The sequence below is a fragment of the Sinohyriopsis cumingii genome, chromosome 2, assembly GCF_028554795.1.
Source record: "Sinohyriopsis cumingii isolate HCF-2022 chromosome 2, ASM2855479v2, whole genome shotgun sequence".
Lineage (NCBI taxonomy): Eukaryota > Metazoa > Mollusca > Bivalvia > Unionida > Unionidae > Sinohyriopsis > Sinohyriopsis cumingii.
The window spans coordinates 129,324,067-129,339,972 of NC_142962.1; the positions used below are offsets into that span (position 1 = coordinate 129,324,067).

The 15,906-nt window shown below is 35.2% G+C and overlaps 1 protein-coding gene across 2 annotated transcripts in view; it reads left to right on the top strand.

The window, feature by feature from the left end:
• Positions 1-15,906, top strand: part of LOC149805815 (CCR4-NOT transcription complex subunit 6-like) — a 134,755-nt gene that overhangs the window by 86,295 nt on the left and 32,554 nt on the right. For both annotated transcript variants that reach the window (XM_089950529.1, XM_089950528.1), the window contains one exon: positions 9,008-9,076. In XM_089950529.1, coding sequence (XP_089806655.1) covers positions 9,008-9,076 — 69 coding nt within the window. The remainder of the gene's footprint in view (positions 1-9,007; positions 9,077-15,906) is intronic.

The following is a 15,906-nucleotide window of genomic DNA, read 5'->3' on the forward strand; positions in this document are numbered from 1 at the left end:
TTTGTCAGGAAGTTAGCATACATCTATAGCAGAGTTGTACATGATATCATTATTGAAATCTTGATCAAAAAAAGGAACTTGATTAATTGGCAGATGTTTCATTTGTACAGCTCTGGCAGTCATTATTAAGTACATTATATTTTCTTTTTGTCAGTGTTTATCAACAAAGTGCTATTCAGAATAAACATTAATAGCATGAAAAGGGTACAGTTGCTACATGATACGCAGTTAAATTATTTATTTTGTATTCTGTTCATTGGAAGAATTTTTGAAAAGCTTTATACTAATGTTACAGTGCATAAAAAATGGGTCATATATTTTTGAGAAGGAAAACATTTGGTGTATTTTTTTGCTATGGTAATAAATTTTTCATTAATATATTTTATTTCAAAAAAGTGTATATGTGTTTGTATATGTACACATGCACACACACTGACACAGAGGATGGCTAACTATTAGCTGTGATACTAATCTTATGATTAATCCATGAACTCTGGATCACTCAAATTCATGGACTCAAATGACATGCCTTTCCCAAAATATTCTGGGCTTTGTTTTTGTAGAAATTGTGTAGTTGAATGGGCTATATTACCTGCATGTATTTGAGTTAACCAACAGTAGTTGTGGTGTAATTTATTGATTGTATTTTGTGGTTTTTCAAGGAAGTAATAACTTTGGTTTTAGAGGAAGCAGTAATTTTCTAAAAGTTGGGTGTTTAAAAAAAAAAAAAAAGTAGCAGAAGTTATAAAATTGTTGGCTATGGGGTTGGACCAAACCCTATGGTGGTCCAGAGGCTACCATGCTGATGGGGTGTTAGGTGGTGCCTTACTGGTGTTTGTATCGACCAATCTTAGAGTCTTTTCTTGATGAAAAAATGTGAAAATCTGTTTCAAAATAAAATATTCTAATGTAGAAGAATTTTAGGTACTAAATTTGATAATTCCTGTATTTGGATATGCCTTCTGGTGATCTTAATTGTTCCATCATATTAATAATAATAATTAAGAAAAATAGAATCAAAGGTTCAGTGATACTGATGATATTGAACCTATTGCAGAATGTTCATAGTTCTTTGAATTGCATGAATATTCTTTTTCATCATTGCCCATATTAATGAATGTTTAGTGTATGCTGTCCATGTCACAGTAGGTGCATTGTATTCATGTTGCATTTTATGCCCATTTTATTTTGGGGTATTTAAGTTAAATGGAAGCAAAGTGTCATACATAGTGATGATCGCTGGTATTGTGCGTATAATGTATCACTAAACATTCCTACAAGAGAAGAAGAAGAATCAGATAACGCTTTATACAACATAGTCTCCAATTCATACTGCTCAGTTTGTACATGCTGTGATTATTTGTCACAAAATAGGTTGTTGCTTTTTTATTTGAATGGGAATTTTAGCCAGAGGTCAAGTATGTGCCTCTCTTCATTATTAGCACATGATCACACTTTCATTCCAGCTTGCCCTAATGATGCTTAACAATGGATTTGACCACTGCTGCAATGCAGGATGAAATTCAAGTCTGATTCTGGGTTGTTTGTTTGGAGATTGATATCCCTTTGATCTAGGTGAAGGTCATTGGATTCAAGGTGTAATTCATTCTGTAGCAGCAAGTGTGCTTTTTAATCTGAACCTAAATTTCTGTCTTTTGTTGTCAGGCTATGATGTGATGGATTAGTGGTCTTGTTCTTTTGTCAAATTACATGTGTACCTTGTGTGAAATTACTTGGACCATAAAGAAATGTGTATGTAAATGGCCCATCATGGGATTTTTATATAATGCCTGATTCCCTTCTTGAGTATGTCTTGAAGAGTACTGATTATTAAAGTCTAGCTTCTGATTTGGATAATTTCATGTAGTAAATATGTTGGGGGTGACTAGTGGGATATATCTGATTGGGTCTCATTGGGTTCCACAAATTAAATGAATATACGTCAGTTCTTTTACAGCATTTGTCAGACATTATCATCAAAATGGCACTTCTTAGACCTGTTATTATTATTGTTATATTGAACATGTAATTTTACTACCAGATTTAAGATTTTATCAATGAGCCTAGTATTTTTAAAATGCACAGAAGTTAAAATTTGAACATGGAAGAACACTGCCTGAAATAGTGACAAATTGTGGGTCATGTGGTCATGTGCAAGTCTGCTAGTTTCACTTAAGCTGGGTCAGCCAAAGGGCAGGTAGTGGCATGTAGTACTAGAATGGATCAAATGTAAACAATTGACAGGAAATGTCTCATTCTTATAATTCCCCAAACAAAGCTCTAAGCCTGTTTACATTTACATAGTTATGTAAATTTTGTTTTGTGAGATTTTGTTTATACAATCAAGATAGATGAATAATCTACAGTTGACATGATTTCCAAGATGTAAATAATGTAAAAATTAAAAAAAAAAAAACTTGCTGTTTAAATTCCCAAACCGAAGCACAGTTACATTGCATATACGCTGTACTGTACTGTTTAAATTTTCCTTATGTTGTCTGTACCTGCTTTTTGTTAGTAACCGAGACTTAGCAGTCTTTTGCCAGCAGAATCATTGTGGTTATCAATAGTTAAGTTTTTGGTTAAGTTTTTAATTTACACATCTCCTATACATCTTAATTGATTCATATCATACTTGTTATGACTAATTATTACAGACTGCTCTGGTGGCCTAGTGGTTAGAGCATCTGCCTCGGAAGCGGGAGGTTGTGGGTTCGAACCCCGGCCAAGTCATACCAAAGAATTACAAAAATGGTACTGACAGCTGCCTCGCTAGATGCTCAGCATTAAGAGCATTAGTGTTAGGACTGGTCGGCCTGGTGTCCAGATAATGTGACTGGGTGGGACATCATGATACATCTCTACAGCATCATGCCCCAGTGCTGGACATCACTATAAAGTGCCACACTGCAGACATCATAGCAATATGACTGAAAAATTGTTAAAGCTGTGTTAAAAATCCTAATCACACACACACACACAATAATTTATAATTACACTAAGACAATTCATTCTTTGACATGCTTACTCACCCTTTTAACTCAAGGTTTAGTTGTAGAAAATTTGGATACAGGTTTTGGTTAAAGTATTCATTTGATTATATTTCCTAAACCATTCAATGGATTTTCTTCATACAGTGTAAATTGGACCACTCCATTGGCCTAATGGTTAGAGTGTCCACCTTGGATGCATGAGGTCACAGGTTTGAACCCTGGCCAAGTCATACCAAAGACTTGTAAAAATGGTACTTGCAGCTGCCTTGCTTGACGCTCAGTGTTAAGAGGTTAGTGCTAGTAGTGGTCGGCCTGGTGTCAGGATAATATGACTGGGTGGGACATGATGCTACATGTCTGCAGCATGATGTCCCAGTGTTAGATATTACTATAAACCACCACACTGCAGACATCATAATGATGTGACTGAAAAAATTGTTAAAGCTACATTAAAAATACAAATCACACACACACACACTTCATAAAATGAATCAATCATTATAAAGGAAGAACAGTTTATTATGGGACATGTCAGCTTGCCTCATTGCCCTTGGCATCAGTATCATTATTATAGACAATTTGCATGAAGTTTTCATTAGTTTATATTTCCTGAACCACGTTGATTTTTTTATGCTTGTGATGAACATTATTAAAACCAGGGTGCAAGTTAAGTGTAGCCCACTAGCCCAAGGCTAGTAAATTTCCTGTCAGATTGGTAGTTTTCATAATTTCAGTAGTCTGATGGCTAGTTAAGTTTCAGTTGTTGCCTGAGTCAGTGGGCAAAAAATGGACTAGTAAAGTTTAATATTACAGTTCTCAAGTCCTTCTGTCTTTAAAAATTTTTTTTTCTCAATTCTAGGCCTGATAAAATTAAGTTAATTATACAAACCTCTAGCTATCTTGACACTGGGGTGGGGGGCAAGGGTCACATATTGTACATAAATGCTTTGATCATGTGCCCAACACACTGGCCCTGGCCTTCTTGTTTTAAAAAGACTGATTTACTGTAACAATGCTTGTCTAAATCCTGACTTATGTGGAAGGAATATGTTAATAATAGATGCATCCATATTTTTATAGCTGTTTGAGAAACCGTTTTTACAGTTTTGCCACTATAATATGATACTAAATCAGTCTTGAAGATATTCTACTTCCAGGTTGTCTGTGTTTTATCTCTGTGTTTAACTGGTATGCATAACAAAAAGAGTACCAATCTCCATTTACAGTAGTGTGTAAGAAAGATGCAAAATAAATTAGGATCCATTTACAGTAGTGTGTAAGAAAGATGCAAAATAAATTAGGAAGTAGAAATAAATGGTCTTTTTGAGTTGTAACTGATATTACAGGGCATGTTAGCCTGAATTATTATAGTGGTACCTGTGCCTTTCTAATGTTAGGGAAGTCCCAGTTTCAGATTATGTCTTAGCCATGTATTATTCCCAGTTACATTTCGTACTGCAAGCAAGATTCCATTCTTGCACCTCATGCACTTTGTTGGGGTGGGGTGTTGGTTGTGAAATTGAATGCTGTGGCACAGGGACATGAAAGAGCCATCCCACGCTGATCTGGTAATAGGAATCAAACCTGCACCCTATCAATGGTGAGTCAGGCACACTAACCACTGAACCAGAATGACTCATGCAGGCGACAGATCTCATGTTTACTTTAATTCCTTGAATTGCTAAGATGAATTAGTAATGTTGACGTTAAATTGCATCATAATATCCTTGTTTCTAATCGGTAACCAATCAGTCTTTCTGACTTAATTCCATCTTCAGTCTTTGTAAACAAATTTTTTAAAATATTTCAGTTATGAAAGATTTACTGTCCATTATATCCTTGTTCTCAGTCATCAACCAATGAGCCTTTCTGACTTGTACCTTTGATTTTTTTTTTTAATTTGACAGCAGCTGTAGAAGATTTCTGTGTATGTACTAATAATTTGTATGTGGGTAATTAAAATTCGCCACAACACCTGTCTCTATGAAATTAGTTTTAATTTTGTACCTTTTCAACTTTTCAACTTTCTGATCTGTTAACATTCATTATAGACAGTACTGTTGATAGTAACATTTAGCCAAAATACAGGTGTTGCTTGATATAAAGTGTCATAATGTGATTTCTGATATAGCATGGTACTGCCGTTGGTTCCTCGAAGAAAATTATAAAAGACATATATAAAGTTTATAATTTTCAATATCCATTTGCTGAAAAGTTTGACATGAAAACAATCTAACTAGAACTTGTCTATCAAATATGGGATAGTACGAGTTAAGTGAAAAGTACAGAAAGCTTTGTATTATAACTATTTCCTTTCAAAACATTAGTATAGTAACAAAATTAAATGCAGAAATAATATTGAAGTGAAAAACAATATTTATTTCAAGTGAAATTGTTATGTGACTGTCATTTTGTCCCCCTCCATCATACACATGTATTGCTTTCTTTTTTTAATGATTTGGTTTGGTAAATAACATGGGAAACAATTATGGACTATACCTACTAATAGGCTGTAATTAAATATTTAACTTTCCTCAGTGAGCCAGATATAAGAATCCTGAATTGTTTACAGTTGTTGTGCCCAGTATGATCAGTGTAATGTATATAATGACATGCTTCATGGTTGTCGTCAGGTAAAGCCCATGTCTAGTCATTATTTTTGTGTATCCTTCATTATGGTAAGTAAGAAGGTAGGCTTATGAGAACAAGAACATTACATGTACATTGTAAAGCTTTCAGTCAACAAATGGCCAATGTGAGCCTGATTCTGTTCAATGTAGCTATTGATTTCCAATATTCCTACTGTACCTGGGAAGCCATAGTAGAACAGAACCACATGTGTATGAAAATACAGGCAGGGAGCCGTGTATATTTTTGTCAATAAGTATTAGGTCATAATGAGATGCTGTACCTATCCTGATTAAAATCAAATCTCCACTGTCCTACATGAAGATCTGACAGTGAACACTTAAGGGTCATGTTCTGGTGAAACCAGGCCTACATGTAAGACATAGCACATGTTGATTTTGTTTAGGTGCTATGTCTTACTATCCAAATAACAGACCTGTATAGTGTATTCTGATGTCGTTGACATCGGAATCAGTGATCAAAGTTTCAGAAACATCTCACACACTTGGCAGCCTATATCGACACTCTTCCACTAATTTATGTGTAATTAATATACTTACTGTGCTGTCTTTATCATGGCGGAATGAAAATATGATACTAGTAAATGGACGCATTTTCATGTTCCGTTGACATACATTTGAATTTGTTGCAATGCAACAGTAGTTGAGATATGCCGAAGTAAGTTCAAGTAGGTACATGTTGAGGATAAGTTTCTTGAACAAAATGAACCATTGCTTAAAGTTCCAATAGGCATAATATATTTTTATTCATTTCATTAAGGAATAATATTTCAACTTAACCTGATTTCGGCATTCCTGCTTTCATTGCTTTCCAGCCAACTGAAATGTAGGCCAACGAAACTTGAAAATAGGTCCATTTCTTTTTGTGAAAATTTGAATTTTTTAGAGAAAAGACATCAGAATAAGTTAAGTCTGACTAAAACATTATTACTTTACTTTGTAGAAAAGCATCATTATTTTTGTTGTCAGTTGTTTGAAATATTCCTGAAAATTTGACTTTCGTTACGATGTTAGTTTACATCAAAACATGCTATACAACGTCGTTAATTAGGCTGTAAGACCTTGACGCCCACAACATAAATATCAGCATCAGGTCTTACATGTAGGACTATGGTGACCCATGTTAATACCATAATTGCTAATTTTATCAGCCAGTCAGTTGAAGTCTTATACCTTAGTGTTTGGGAGACTGAACAGTATGACTAAAGAGCATCAATGTGTGCCGAAGGATTTGGTTCACTATAAAGTTTCCGAAAGCTGCATCTACATTGGTTAATTCAAAGTTCACCATGACATGACCCCTTAGCAGTCACTGTCAGATCTTCATGTAGGACAGTGGAGATCTGATTTTAATCAGATTGATATACCTATTGAGTTGCCACAATTCCTTTAAGTAATTATCGTGTTAGATTTGGAATTGAACCACTCTGGTGGCCTAAGTGGTCCACCTCAGATTTGGGAGGTCACAAGTTTGAACCCCACCTGAGTCATACCAGAAACTTAACAATGGTACTAACAGCAGCCTCTCTTAAGAGTTTAATGTTTGAACTGGTCAGCCTGGTGTCAGGATAATGTGACTGGATGGAACATGATGCCACATGTCTGCAGCAAACCCACCACCCCCCCATCATGTTAGACATCACTGTAAACTACACACTGCAGACATCATATTGTTAAAGCTACATGAAAAATCCAAAAATACACACACACACATATGCAGATTTAGAAATGAAATGGTAAATAGTTATAACAGTTTTTCAGCTTTAGAAGAAACCCCTATTCTTTCAACACATGTCTGACCAGAACATGTTATACACAAGAACAAAACACAGGAGTTTGATGTTGGAAAATGTAAACAAAAATTTTCATACTGGATAATATCAGCTATTATTCTTTTGTTGCCTCTGCAATTGTTCAAGCTCTTGTGTTGTCAGGTGTGGTGTAATTCCAGAGTAAAAAATGTAGGGCCTTTGACTGGTTAGACAGCATTGTAAGAGAACAGTTCCCAAAGGAGAAGATCAATAATAGATGTTATACATCACATGACCACACCAGAAAACAACACAGAATAGTTCTTATCAAATTTAATAGTATCTGCAATTTCTTTTGGCCAGACAGTAGCGGCATCTACAGGGGCATACCTTATAAGCATGAAGCAATAGTGCCCACTGGAATGTCTATTGCCAGGCATATATTCTGGAGACAAGAGGAATGCATACAGCCCAAAGAGAAATTCCTAAAGTTAGCCAGTTGGAACTTGAGAGTTCATGATGTGATGTACTAAATAAACAATAATTTTTATTGATCTTAAAATCCAGGAAAGACTAATAAAAAAGTGTAGATACTATTTAATTTCAGGGCCTAAAATAAAAAATCTACTACTATTAAATATTAATGACAGACATGTATATAACAAATTTGCAACCGATTTTTATCAGTTTAACAGTGAGATTGGTGTCTGTTTTATTAATAAGGAATAAGTACCATGAGGGTTTGCATGAAAATGTTAGGTCAATAAATAGTACTGTATATATTTGCTTGTAAGTCCAACTGCATAGACCCAGATCTTGCACCACATAATGCAACAGCAGATCTGGGTCTGTGCATTTTGTTAGGAGTAGAACAAACAATATATACCCTGATCTGCAAGCACATTATGCTATGGCGGATCAGGATCTTTGTTATTTGCAGTTTGTATCAACTTGTGAGTATATACAGTACATGAAAAAAATATTCTTGGTTTGTGCTGAAACTTGCTGTAAGCTTCAGACTTTGTTCCTTGTCAGTGTCCAACAAATGCATAAACTCGAGGTGTACATAATGAATATTTAATTCATATTTGAATATTTTTCTTAATATTTAATATTTAAAGTATTGAATCTTTTTGATAAATTCATATTTAAAGTACAGACGATGATTTTCTGGGTTAATCCATGGATTGCATAGTATTCTTAGCTTTCACAAGGAAGAAGCTGATCCAGCTGGGGCAAAAAATGTTTTTGAAAGGAAAAATGGATTAGTTGCTCTTTACATTCTGTGGGACACCTGCAGCCACAATGGTAAGCCCTTAAAACAAGCAAAAAATGGGAGCAAAATAATATTTGGAACCACCAGTATTCGAAGCTACTTCATTTCAGAATATAGTGTTCAAACAAGATGCTCTAGATCTGCCACAGTGCCTTACACTTTGAATGTGTAGCAAATATTGGGCACAATAAAAAGAAATAATCTCATAATTGAAAAGTTCATGTTCTGCGTTGCACAAGAATCTATATTCTCTTGGTCCTGCATTGTCACAGGTTTAAAAAAAAATCACACTTCTGCAAGAGCTAGTATACTGATCTTGTTTTTAATTGTTCTTTTCAGTCAGTGCCTCTCAGCCTCCCCAGCGCCACTGGATACCCCTCACAAGGCCGGAGCAGAACCGACCAGCAGGTAGGTGATGCTGTCAGTCTATAAAACGATCGTTGTTGATAATTTTTTAAAAGTAAATTGTCAGCATAACTTTTGCAGATACGCCAGTCCCCCCAAAAATTATTTTCGTCAATCATTATCTGAAAACATGACATGTTGCCCACTTTTATCCCACCAACTTGTATCATTTCAGTATTAATATGCTGGTTTATGCTGGTTAACATATTTAAGAAATTATATCACAAGATTTTTGTTTTGTTTTAATGGTATCGTATGGTTCTAATTATCAAGGTCACTGATAAAAAGAAGAAAATTATTTAGTTTTTGGGGGGACATAGTAACATTAGTTTAATCACATATCTGGACCAAACTTTGTGGATGGCTTGCACTTGAGATGAAGAAAGCCTGTGACAGGGATGGTCCTAGCTTTTAAAAATTTTTCGCCAGAAAAATCGCCAACCTCAACAGGCTGTCAGTTATTTGTTTGATAATTTACATCAGCTGTTGGGGCCCCGAGTGGCCGAGTGGTCTAAAGCGCTTTCCGTTACGGATTACTGCCATCTCACCTCTGTCTGCATGGGTTCGAGTCTCGGATTCAGCCAATGTGGGTATGTGAGAAAGCTTGCCAGTAGCTTCTCGTTGGTCGGTGGTTCTTTCCGGGGTTTTCTCGGGTTCTTCCTCCACCATTAATACTGGCCGCCATGTATAGCCTATCGTGTGCTGAAAAATGGCGTTAAACCCTACAGCAACAACAACAACAACATCAGCTGTTTGTTTGATATCTTACACAAGATGTAATAAAGATACTTATTAAGGTCACAGTGACTGCAAGAAGAAAACAGATTTCTGCATAAAATGTTCAGTCATCTACATAGGAAAGTATTAGTCATGATCCAAGTGTATAATGTGCCATTCAAGGTATTCATGAAACGTAATTTTAAGGTAATGTTTTGCTATTGAGTCTTACACGTTATGCAAGGGTTGTGGATTTTGGTAGGTATTAGTAATTGATGTGTTCGGGACTTATCTTGGCGTTTGAGACAAATGGTATCATACAGTATTGTCAGTGTTAATTGTATTCTTAGACATGAAGTATCTCTGTCATCCGTGTACAAGTCGAGGCAAACTGCAAAAAACAGATTCTGATTGGATGTAGCATAATATACCTGCAGATCAGGGTCTGTGTTGTTTGTTCTGCTGATTACTGTTAACAGACTGCACAGTCCCGGATTTGCCAGCGCCGGTAGATCTGGGACTGTAGTTTGCAGTGGGACTCAACTTACAAGCAAGTATAGACAGTATGTATAGCTCCCAGCACATTTCTATCTCCTTGGTTATCAGTCTGATTACTGATTAGATACTTGAAGATGCCCTAGATTTCAGCGTCAGAGGGACAGAGGAGAACAGTTATTTCGTGGCATAAATTATTTTAAATGCACTAACTTGGTGTTTAGGGCAGCCAGGTAAAGTCAAGGTAAGTGTGCTAAAAATTGTGACCTCAATAAATGGTGCATATACTGTAAGCACACATTTTATTAGTAAGGCTAGTGCATCTACATGAATTTCTGCATGTTTTAGGAAGGTGCTTCCCTCTGCCCTCCTTAGGCATCATTAAACTTGGCTTTATCAGTCTCAATATTTCACTTACAGAGCACCAGTGGAGTGCATTAAACATCCTCGATGTACAAAGGGTGCCCTAAGAAAAGCCTTTACAGGACTTAAAATGCCCTGTTGGTCAATGAACATCTTCTTGTTTCAGTGTTTTGGGCAAAACATTGCTCCTTCAGGATACACGGTACTAATTGTATGGAAAAATGGGAACCAGTCTGGAAATGGGTGAACATAAAATAGAGCATCAATAGGTTTGGCTGGCCAGGATTGGTTGATAATTTATGTTTTAGGAAAAAGAATCTTTTGGTAGCTTATCCTAGTTGTAAGTGAAACAAATAGAGACATTGTTTTATTGATTGAATTTCAGTGTTTTAATAGTTGTAAGTATGGAACATTCATTACTAAAATTAGCACCCAACTCTTTGGTGCAGAATTGAAAGCATATGTTTCAAAGACATGTAGGTCCAGAAAATGCCATGGCTCATATCCTTTTCTCTACACAGAAGCTGTCATTGAGATTTCATCTATACTGATAAATATAGGTTTGATAATGAGCATTCAGAAATTTAAAGTTATTGAATTTTTAATATCATGGTGTTTGCATAGGTTTACTATGGGAACTGAATTAGTGCTGTGAGCCATACAGAGAGACAGAGAGTGGTCTTGTGAGAAGTGGCCGGACATGACATTCCTGATGAAGTACCTCAGTGTACTGATTCAGTACTGTGTAGACTTGGTTGCTTAGGTGTTTTATGGCACAGTGAAATAAATAGGTTATTTAGTGCCAAGGCAGTCGAAATAGTTGTCTTGCCCAAGGATACACCATGGTAGCTCTTCTGGGCAAATTCAGTTGTAGAATTCAAATCCATGCCCTTAGAGTCCTGTGTCCTGTGCAGTAACCACTGAGCCACTCGTGCTTCCGCTTCCTTTAGTTGCCTGTTACGACATTCTGGAGGACACACATTGTCTATTTTGTACTTAATTGTGTCAAACTAAATTTATCAAGTGTTACATATATATATATATATATATATATATATATATATATATATATATATATATATATATATATATATATATATATATATATATATATACTTGACAAAACAGATGGCCTCATGGTAGATTAGTTCTATAACTGAGTTACCTTCACACAATAAAGCCTTTATCATCATCATCATCATCATTATCATCATCATCCTCATCTTCGAGTCAAAGGGGCAAGTATTCTGGTGCATTCAGATGTTATATGTATGGTTATATTTGTGCTTAATGGCACATCAGCACAGTGATGACTAAAGTGGCAATTAACAGTAAAGATCACAAAGCATGAAGAATCCCACACAGACTTGAGGACACTACACTGTAAACCCTTCCAGTGAATATAACATTGTAGTACAAGAAGATGAAATGTAACAAGTAAAGATGTTTATATTCTGTAAAAAGTACAAAAATAAACGATAAAGACTAAAAGTGTAAAATCACTCAAAGGATTACAATTCCACTCCTATCAGTGGTAAGAGAAATATGTACTTACTTTGCACCTCTTGGGTGTGGCAATGATGTCTATCTAAAAGGGATAGTCACTTGGTTTAGTACAACTTTGTAGGATTGGTTTTTGGTGCACTCTTTTATTTTCAGATGTTAAAGGTTATGTAAAGAGGGCACCATGAGTTTGTTTATAACAAATTTTTGTGATACTTTATTCCACAGACTTGACAAATGATGAACTCGAATTGAGACTTTTCTTGATTGCATAGAATTATAAATTTATTTAGTTCAGAAGTTGTTTTCTGATATTGCAGAATCAATCATTATGTGTATAGAAGCTTAGAAAGTTTGGTTCTGAATCCTGGCAGGATGACAGAATGGTTTATTAACTTAATATTTCCATTCTTACTTGTCTATTTAAGTATTGATTTTATTCAAGTTGTGCTGTAGCACTAATTATTCAGGTACATAAAGAAGACTTGACATGAATTTCAATTAGGAAGAAAATTAATATACTGTATGTACTAGTGTATGAGATGAAACCATCTCCAAACTGCACACAGATCTGCCATTGCATAATATGCCAGCAGATCTGGATCTGTTCAGTTTGTTTGGAGTAATCAGTGGAACAAACAGCATAGACCCTGATTTTGCAGGCACATTATGCTTTGGCAGACCAGGATCGACGTTTGCAGTTTGACTCACTATATAAGTGAGTATATATAATAATAAAAATAATAATGAGGACTTTCTATAGTGCCTAATCTTTCGAAGCTTTAAGCACTTTACAACATTAGACAACACCTATAACATTAAAAAAACATAATGATAACATTACTTGTCCAGCCTTTTGCTTACTTATCTGTAATTTGGCATAGTACTGCTAATAATGTGTTATGGTGCTGTTTCTCCCCCCCCCCCCCACAAACCTTTACGACATTAAAATGGGCAGGGCATTTGTACCTTCAAACTAGTTCCCATACACATTTGTCAGTATTGGTGTACAGTAAGCATTTGTCAGTTTTGATGTACAATAAGCATTTGTCAGTTTTGATGTACAATAAGCATTTGTCAGTTTTGATGTACAGTAAGCATTTGTCAGTATTAATGTACAAGAAGCATTTTTCAGATTAAATAGATAATAAGAATGGTAGGTGCCAGAGTTCAGTAGATCGATTTACTAGCATAAGCTGTATGAATACAGAACACTCCAAATTTATCTTGTACACCTAAGACTGCAGTATTTATTTTTGTTATACCCTGCTCTCAGCTGTAAATAGCTGACACCCAGATTTTTGTAGCAGTATGTGTTTTCTGATCAGGGTCAGTGTTGTTTGCCTTTCTTATCAGTAGTGTGGGCCAGTATCTGCAGGTCTGTTATGTGATGGCAGATCTTGTTGACTGGTCTCTTGTTTTCTTGAAGTCAGTTGCATCATGCAGACTGATAAACAGGATATTTAGTGCTTTTACTCTAAGTGGCATACTTTAGTTATCCAGCTGCCAAATATAATTTGACCTACTCATAGTTTGAACCTTGGTTCATTGATAAAAAGGGAAGTTGAATGAGTGTGTTATAGTAGGTGGTACTACAAATAAGATTCTAATCGGGTTTTTTTATAACAATTTCCTTCCGCAATGTAACAGGTCTATATCAGTTGACTTTCAAACTTGCATGCATGCTTGTTAATTGGGTTTGTGATTATTATGCAGTACTAAAGGTTATTCCATGTAATTTGAAGAATATCAGGAAGTTCTATTTAAATAGTAATATTAATAATAAGAAAAATAATGTTTTAATTGAATTTAAAAAGATTAAATTTGGTTTAAAATTGCATCATGAAAGTGTATTTTACAAACAGTCTGAAAAATGAACAGTTGACTTTACATGAACTTTGATTGTTTCACATCTTTTCTTCATAAGCCAAAAGAGTATGTATGAGTCGCTCTCAAGGCTCTTATAATGTGAATTCTATAAATCTAAATTTTATAGAAGACATGGGTAATTATAGACCAATATCTGTGCTCCCCACACTGTCAAAACTGATACAAAAGCATGTTTGTGATTCATTGATGAGGTGCCTAATTAAATGTGCCCTACTACATCCAAACCATTCACCTTTCATAAAACCTTTCTTTTGCACCTGATTGTAGATCAGTTGAGAAATGACTGTGACCTTGATCAGGGATACATTAGATTGTGCTGTTTCTTATTGACCTTAAGAAGGCATTTGACCTGGTTGACTTTGATACCCTTACCACAAATAGTTTTGTACTATAGTATATCTGACCATATCATGATCAAGATAATGATGAGGTACATCTGACATGAAAGATTTAAATCAGCAGATTGGTGGCCATAAAATCCAGTTTTTTTTGTTCAGCACAAGTAGTGTAGCAGATAAGAGCACTGTCTAGAGCAGGTGTAAGCAACCTATGGCACCCTAGCCAATGGTGGCGCACCAGACTCTTTGGTGCCCCATGTGGTAGAAGTTGTAGTTATGTATTATATGTACTAAAATCAATAATTACATTAAAAGGATGAACATGTCTCTATAACTGAGTGGACCTGCCACAACAGTTTTAAAAGGTTCCTGATGTTGAGTGAATGGTCACTTTAATGACAGAGACATATCTGTTGCAACTCACTCATCCCAGGGATGAGTGTTTGGAAATTATTTCTGAGACCAGAGATATTAATTTAACAAGAATGACTGTAGATACCATAAAATTGCTGTGGATGCTATTGAGTGGAACAAGAATGGATGACTAGATATTTTAGAATGTAACAGAATTGATGACTGGATACTGTTGAATTCCTGTACTGTTGATTTTAACAAAAAAGGATGACTAGAGATACTATAGAATTGCTGTACTATTGAATGTAACAAGAATGGATGACTAGATACTGCAAAAATGCTGTACCATTGAATGGATGACTATAGTTACTGCAAGTACTATTGCATGTAATCAGAATGGATGACTATAGATACTGCTGTAAAATACTATTTAGAGTAACAAAATAGATGACAATAGATACTGTAGAATTGCTGTAAATACTATTTAATGTAACAAGAATGGATGGCTATATATTATTATAGAATCAAACAAGACTTGATAAGTGTAGATACTATAGAATGTAACAAGAATGGATGAGAATAGATACTGGTTAATATGAATTATAAGTATACACTCGTTTAAAAAACTTGGAAAGCCTGTGCAACTGTTTGCCTTGCACATATTGATTAGTAAAATATGTCACAATACTGACATTTTGTAAAACTTAAGTATTTATTGTCATGCCTGGGTTACTTTTGGTAAGACATATATACCATTTTCATTTAAACCTTTTGCAAATTGTGTATGTGGGGAATACATCAGTGGCCAGACAAGATTTCCATTAAACACTTGTGCATATTTACAAATCCATTCATGTTTGACCCATCTGGCCATATGTCATGGCCCTGCATCATCTGTCATCCATTGTCCCATAACATCTGCTGTTCTAAACTTCTCAAGAACCACTGGCTCAATTTCAGCCAATATAATAGACAGCCTCCTGACACAAAGAACTTTGAATATGTACAAAGGACGCTGAATACACTACTGTATTGGATTTGACCAAATTTGACTTGAAGCATCCTGACATAATGGCTTTCAAATTTGTACTTTTAATACCAGTTTGTTTTCCAATATGGCCACCATTACTAAAATAGTAAGACCTTTAAATGACTACTTCTCAACAACTGCTA